Genomic DNA, 8,086 nt, shown 5'->3' with positions numbered 1-8,086 from the left:
CGGAGTACCGGGAACCACTCGCTCTTTAAGTGCAGGAATGTCTCCGGCTCTTGCTCCCGCTGGAAATGCCATGCCCTTTGCAGGACGCGGTGGCAGCAGGCGCCGGAGTTTTGGCTGGATCTTCTCTTACTACCAAACAAACGGGTTTCCAAGGCACTTGAAATAAGTAACGTACGTGGGGAACGTGCAGTGATGTAGCATTTTGGGGGCGCTGGAAAGCCCACCTTCTTTGTCTGCCCACAGACTGTCCATCACGGTGCCTAGGAGACTGTTTCTTCCCTAATGCTGCAGAGCCCTCCTGTAACAGCCAATCCCAACGCAGGAAGTGGGCAGGTTTTACTCTGTCACTATCCCCTGTATGGAAAAAGCCTCTGCATCTTTTTTTGCTTGGTGGGGGGAGAGGAGGAAGAAGCAGCCTTCCTGCATTTTAAACGCTTTTCGTGCAAGGGAAGAGGAAAAGAAACAAAACAAAACAACCCCAGCCTTTAAATCGTTCATGTGAGAGTTGTTTGTGTCCTGACTGCTTTGGTGTTCAGCAAACCGTTTAATTATTTTACTTAATCAGACAGGATGATAGCTGCCCAGCTTCTGGCCTATTTCTTCACAGAATTGAAGGATGATCAGCTCAAAAAGGTAAGTCAGAAACCGAATATTTGCACCCCAATGGCCGATTTATTTTCCATAAAGATGTCTTTGTGTTGTCAGTGGCCGTCGTGTGCTTCCAGTTGATGAAAATATATTTGTTAGAAAAGCTGAATGTAGCAAAATCGGAAATATTTGCTCTAATAAAATGAATCATCTTGTCTAGTGCATGTGGGGTGTTTTAGAAAAGCGGTGGAGCCTTGAGTTTGTAAAATCTGAGAGGTATAACCCTTAAAAAGCTGAGTAATATGCTGCAGTGTCCTTGAAAGAAGGATGTAGATGTCATTTCTCCACTGAGCAGCCCCTCCAGGGCCTTTGTAGAATAGTCTAAAATAGACAAATACAGTCAGTCAGTCTCATAATATGTAACTGAATGAACCGCAAATGTTTTATTACACTGGGAATTCAAGGCCCAGGCCAATTATTATTTAAAAATTAAGTTCTCTTAACTGTAACTTATTTATTTTTAAAGTCGAGTCCTAACCAAAAAACCTGCTTATTTCTTGTTGTTAATTAAAGTAACCTTTTTAGCTAGCAATTGAGTGAAAGAACTGAGCTGAATGTAACGTTTAAAATGTAGACTGATAATTTATTCATAGATTTGAAACAATTTATTTATATTCTTATTAAAGTGACAAATAGGGGTCACACTAATTTCCCCTAAGGTTATTTTACACATGTATGCTGTGTCCTCATGTCTCATAGGTGGTCCCTTATTGAGATGGGCCTCTATATAGAAGTGAAATATTCTGTTTTTAGTATCATCAGAATAATGTTCTTAGGCCTCTTACAGGAGGAGGCCCAACATTTCATCACACTAGGTGTAGCGCCATTGTGGGGGTAGGCTATAAACACAGACTTTGCAGAAATATTAAAGAAAAAATATAAAAGTTTCCTTATGCTGCAGAATTTGTAATGACTGTAAGGTATTTTAACTACATTTGATGTAGTTTTGTTGTCAGTGTGTTATTGCAGCCTCATTTAAAAACAAAAAGAGCTCTAATTATCAGGAAGTCATTTCCCCGTGAGGAAGTCACTTCCACCTGCATCACTTCAATATGTTTTTTTATTTCTTTGTAAACAACAGCATATATAGAGGTGACCACTCCTTTTTTATTAGTCCTTGCACAGATGTGTCTTACAAGAATGTGAGTTCAAAATGAATTCAAGTCACAAACAATTTTAGATTTTATGTTGTGCCTTATGAATGTATGGGGCAACGGTAATATTTTTATAGTGAATTGACAGAGGCTGTGTTAAAAAGCATGATTTTTAAGCAGCTAAGGGGAATATTGTTGTGTGCCAGTTAGTTGCATGGTTTTACTGTTTAACAGCATAGTACAAAATGGGTGTGGAGTTCTGGGTAAATAGATTGTATTACCTTATTTCTGAGTACTACTAGTTGCCTGGGCGTGGTGATTTAACATGAAAAGGAAAAGCACAGTAGTTTAGCTGAATAGTTAGCAATGCTGGAGATTTTGGTACTAGGACAAAAAAAAAAGTTTGACTTTCTGAAGAAGCTCAGTGGCCTTTCACAAACAGATGCCCTACCCTGGAAGATTCCACTGACCCTTTCTGTGCCACATTTGTCCATATTATGTGGATTTGAGGGGAGAAATGGGGAGACGGAGAGAGGAATGTTATTAAAGGTGCATGTAAGATTTTTTGTAAAGCTTTGAATAATGTGGCTGTGTCCTTTTCTGTTAATGTTGCAAATGTGCATTTTTGTAGTAATATCTGAGTTTGTCTGTTTAGACTAGGGAAATTTGCACCTGTGTGACTAGATTGATGTTGCTACATTGGTGTAAATGATCAGCAAAGATGCACTGCATTTCTGCAATTTACCCCAGTAACTAGCCAAGATGAGTCACACTGGTGCATGCCACATCTTACACTGGTGTATCACATCCATGCTGGGGTTTTCTCCTGTGTAGTTACAGGTAACTACACCAGTGAGCAAAAAACAAAACCATCAAAAAGCTATTCCCCCTCTTCCCACAATAAAAGAGAATAAAAAACTCCCAACAAAAACTGCAAACTTGGACAGAAAACCCAGTTAGACAGGGTCTAAGAATGTGCTTTATTTTTAAAAGTTGCTTCTTGCAGTTTTAGGTCTCTTGTTTATTCCATTGGGTTTTCCCCAATCAAAAATCCCTGTAGGAAGTAGAGGATTAGGAATAACTGTTTAGTCTGGAGGAAGATCCTGGATCTGCCTTCTCACAGAATTTTTCTATTACCTGAATCTGTGTGACATGTATATTTGTTTTCTTGAAACACTTTTACACACCACTTACTGCTCCAGATTAACATGCCTGAGTAAAGCATAATCTATATTATATATTTATTGTTATATTTAACAATCCAATATAAACAAAAAAATCACGACCACGTGGAGGTGGTTCGTACACAAGATGTCACAAGCTTTACATTTACTGCATCTGAAATGCTTGTTATGATGCATGCTGATATAGGGGAAGTTTTATGGTGTTGTCTCACAGATATTGTTATAAAAATATAGACAGTGTGTTTGTAAATTTTGTTACAGTGAGAAACATAATTTTATTTGACTGTACTAGAAACCATTGTGATGGGGTTTTTTAGAAATATAGATAGCTATTTTATAAATTAAAATCCCATTTAGATTGCACACAAATCTAAGCATATAAGTAAAATATTTGTATATGTGCACCCTACTCAGAATCTATTGATATTGAAGCTAAGAACAACCCCCCCCCTCCCAGCCTCCTTTTAAAAATAAATAAATAAATAATCAGTTTTGGAAGGTTTATGAGGGTGCTGGATGGATCAGAATTCTAGCCCTGTTCTGAGCCTGAAAATAGTGGAAGGTGAACTATGCACTATGTTGACCCGTGATAGTGGTACAATTGTACTTATCCCTAGTATATTGCACAGACGAATACTTGCATTCATTTCTCATTTTCAGCTCCCTCCTAGCTGTGCTTTCTCCTCCCCAAAAGGGGGAGGTCTCTTTTATTCCACTACAGACTGATTTGTTTCCACCCCTCACTCACCACTCCTCTATTACCTGCGTCCCCTATAACTTTTTACTGCTCCACATCCATATCGTTCTAACACTGAATGCAGGCCCGAACTGTTAATCTGAGTCTCCTCTGCACTAGTTCTTGGCCTTAGGTTTAGGTGACAGCCGGTAGTGCAGGTGGTGAGTCACACTGAGAATGCCACCATAGGGCATGGAGGATAAGGAAGGATTATCAGCAAAGAAGGGACAAAGTAAGCTGGAACTTGTTCAGCCTGAGTTCCACATGTCACTGAGATACAGAGCATAGAAATTTTCCCTCCTCCACAGAATCTTTGTGGTCACGTAATACAGGCAGTACTCTAGTGTCATTCCCCTGGTAGTTAACCAGTTTCCTCAGAGTCAGTAACTTTAAGGATCTGTACTATAGCAATTACCTTTGCATAGTGCGGTTCATTGTGGCTAGATATAGTATGGAGATGATATGGTTCTGAGACATGTGGAATACCTAGCTATAATGAGTTAAGAATACCGCCTCCAGGCCCAGCTTAACTTGAATATAGATATAAAATTTGTTTTTCTTTGTTTAAGACAGGCCCTTGAAGGAGAGCTCCACTAATTTTTGCTTAGTACAGTGTCTGGAAAATTTTAAAGTTAGGAATCACCATGATGTGGAAAGTACATAGTGTGTGTTTCATGGGCAGAAATAGTATGTTATATGTGAACAAAATTTGTGGGGCTGTAATATATGAAAAAGGAGCCACTTCCATATAAAATCATGTGTCAGTATATGATCTCATGCAAGTCCAATATGTAAACCAAGCTAAAAGTATACAGTAGCATTAATAGGTATATAAGATGCATATAGTTTTGTTCCCTGTGGGATAAACTGAAATGAATTTGAAAACTCACTTTTTCATTATAATTGGTATTGACGAGCCTTTTGCTGATAGCAGCTCTGGTGGCAGTTCTAGGGCAAAATTTTAGGATAGGTATGGCAAGTTTGTCTCTGTGCACATATGCTGATTAAGACCTGATCCTGCAAAGAATTAAGCATAAAAGGTTCAGAAAAGGGCAACAAAAATGATTAGGAGTATAGAACAGTTTCTGTGTGAGGAGAGATTAATAAGACTAGGACTTTTCAGCTTGGAAAAGAGGTGACTAAGGAGGTGACTGATGATAGAGGTCTATAAAATCATGAGTGGTATAGAGAAAGTAAATAAGGAAGTATTATTTACTCCTGCTCATAATACAAGAACAAGGGGCCACCAAATGAAACTAATAGGTTTAAAACAAACACAAGAAAGTATTTTTTCACGCAACGCACTGTCAACCTCTGGAACTCCTTGCCAGAGGGTATTGTGAAGGCCAGTACTATAAAGGGCTCAAAAGAGAGCTAGATAGATTCATGGACGATAGGTCCATGAATGGCTATTAGCCAGGATGGGCAGGAATGGTGCCCCTAGCCTCTGTTTGCCAGAAGCTGGGATTGGGTGACAAGGCATGGATCACTTGATGATAACCAGTCTGTTCATTCCTTTTGGGGTACCGGTTATTGGCCACTGTCAGAGGACAGGATACTGGGCTTGATGGACCCTTGGTCTGACCCAGTATGGCTGTTCTTATGTTCTTATGATCTTATGTACTGTGAGAGACCAGAGGGGTGAAGTAATATATTTGATTGGACCACATTCTGTTGATGAAAGTGTGGAGAGAGTGTCGCTCGAAAGCATCTCTCTTTCAGTAACAGAAGGCAGTCCAATTAGGGTTGCCAGGCGTCCAGTTTTTGACTGGAATGCCCGGTCAAAGAGGGACCCTGACGGCCCCAGTCAGCAGTGAAGTCCAGTCGGCAGCACAGCCAGGCTAATGCAGGCTCCCTGCCTGCCCTGGCTGCGCACAGCTCCTGGAAGCAGCGACATGTCCCTGAAGCCCCCAGGCACAGAGGCCAGGGAGGCTCCGCGCACTGGACCCACCCCGAGCGCCGGCTCTGAAGCTCCCATTGGCCAGGAACTGTGGCCAGTGGGAGCTGCGGGGGCGGTGCCAGTGGGTGTGGGCAGTGCATACTGTGCAGAGCCACCTGCCCGCGTCTCTGCCTAGGGGCCGGACATGCCAGCCACTTATGGGAGCAGCACGGAGCCAGGGCAGGCAGGGAGCCTGCCTTAGCCCTGCTGTGCTGCCGACCGGGAGCTGCCTGAAGTAAGCGCTGCCCAGCTGGAGCCCTCACCCCCCACCGCAACCCAGTGAAGAGGGTGAGGGAAAACAAGTGATAGAGGGAGAGGGGCTGGAGTGAGTGGGGGCGGGGCCTCAGAGACGGGGCAGGATAGGGGCGGAGCCTTGGGGAAGGGGAGGGGCAGGACTGTTTGGTTTTGTGCAATTAGCAAGTTGGCAACCCTAAGTCCAATAAAAGATATTACCCCATCCATCTTGTCTCTGTAATATCCTGGGGCCACAACAACACTGCAAACAACTTTGTGATCATTCTCATTGACTTTAGTGTAACAGCTCACAGTACAGAAAGTTCAGCAGGTATATAAGTCTTTGCGGGATCAGGGCCTGATCTTTCAAAAGGCTGAGTACTTTTGTTTTCTATTAGCTTACCACTGCATTTGTAAATCTATGTGTGATGTTTAAGATTTTGCCAATTTTCTATCTAGTCAAGGAGCTATTAATTTTTACTCATTGGGTGCCTGACAAAATCTCAAAATAGATAATGAAATAAAAAAGAAAAAACGCCTTAAAAATGCAGGCAGTATGATGTAAATGGCAATAGTTTGGATATAATAAAATTAATAGAATTAACTACCCAGAATCACTGCTGTATAGGAGATACAAACTGAAGCAATATGTAATTGAAAAGGGAAGTCTTGCAATGTTTAAACTATTTTTATTAATGCATTTTTTACTCCTGATGAATATTCCTCACATTTAAATGAGCATGCTGCATGATCAACTGTATGGTAGGAGTGTATGCATAAGTTAATAACTTCCCTATAAGGACTGTGTGACTAAAATAGGTGCTAATGATTTTTGGAAATCTTTATAAGAAGGAGGCCTCTCTCTGTCTGTGGGTATGCATGAGACTCCCATTAGTGTCATTGCAAACTAGACGTGCATCTAAGGGCAGTTATTGGTCCTTAGTAGCTGAGTAGGTGTTTACGTAGAAATGTGAGCACTTACAATTAGTTATATTTATCTACAAATCCACTGCATGATTGTTTCAGTTCTTGGAATTCAAGAAGTCTTTTCTAATGTATGAAAATGAATCAGCATTACATGTTTTAGTCAAGAAAAATTACATGTATACTATTTTGTTTATAGCACCCTCCATTTAAAAAAATAGTTAATATACTTTTGAAATCAAACAGAAACTATTAAGTCTTTTGTAGGGCTCCAGGTTTACACTATCATGAATTATGGCATTTTTCAGGACATGCCAGCTGTTGATAAAGGGACAAATTCTGCTGTTTTGCATCAGTGCAGCCATTCACTTCAAAACTAACTGCAAACCCTTTGGAAGGCTACTTCTCTTCCCTTCCCTATAAGTTCCTCAGAACTATCTCCCAGTGTGCCCAGGCAGCAGCCAGATCTTCACAGAAGGTCTTCCCTGCTTGAAATCAGGATAAGCTCCACTGGTGCAAGTACAGGCTTTGCCTGTATGCACTAGGGATTGTGCCAGGCAGCTGCACCAATGGGTGTGTAATCTGGGCAAATCCTGTTTCAAGTATTGTATGTTGGGCAATAATGAGAGGATGCCGCACTTGTAAAACTAAACAGGCTCTTTAATGAGAGAGCTATTTACAGAGATGCCGCAGCTTCAGTTAGCTGTCAAGCCATGTGCATACAGATTGGCTTGCCGATGCCTTCTCCAAACTCTTCTGCAACCTGAGCTCAAGGCTGGTCCTCAGTGTTTTGCAACTCAGGGCGGAAAACATTTTTGGTGTTTCCCCAACAGCTGAGCTACAAAACCCAAAAAGCCAACAAAAAACTCCCAGCCCAAACAAACTAAAATCAGACCAGCACCTCCCCAGGTGTTCATTTGGTGCCGCCCTTAATGTTTGTCCCTGCAGCTGGCCCTGCCTGTGCTCCTGCCTCCTAATTCCACCCAGGTTGCTTCATCGCCAGTCTAGAGAAGGTCTAAATAGTTTCCAGATGAGGTCTGGCTGGGAACACCTTATTAAACCTCCTATTCAGCAAAGTGCCACTTTCCTAATTGTGGCCTCTCAGAAAACATTTTCCAAAGTGTCCCTTAACTGGATATTGTGCATGAGCTACTTAATACTTGATACTTAACCAGAAAATGGAGAGTTTGTATTGTTTGTAGTGATTTTTCTTGTAGTTCCTGCTTAATTAGTAGCCCCGTAAGGGGAATGAATTCAAGAAAGCAGTGCCCGTCTCCTTCCTCTCCCGCCACACCCTTATACTTGGTAGAATGACTGTAATCATTTT

General features: G+C 41.5%; 1 protein-coding gene across 1 annotated transcript in view; it reads left to right on the top strand.

Moving 5' to 3' along the window:
• Nucleotides 1-302: 302 nt before the first annotated feature.
• HK1 (hexokinase 1) overlaps nucleotides 303-8,086 on the top strand; it is a 70,139-nt gene continuing 62,355 nt past the window's right edge. Inside the window, exon 1 of the mRNA XM_039546978.1 lies at nucleotides 303-633. Within this exon, the coding sequence (XP_039402912.1) occupies nucleotides 571-633 (63 nt within the window). The 5' untranslated portion in view covers nucleotides 303-570. The remainder of the gene's footprint in view (nucleotides 634-8,086) is intronic.

This window comes from Mauremys reevesii, linkage group 7 (assembly GCF_016161935.1).
Source record: "Mauremys reevesii isolate NIE-2019 linkage group 7, ASM1616193v1, whole genome shotgun sequence".
In the NCBI taxonomy this organism is placed as follows: Eukaryota; Metazoa; Chordata; order Testudines; family Geoemydidae; genus Mauremys; species Mauremys reevesii.
This window is presented reverse-complemented; position numbering and strand designations above follow the sequence as displayed.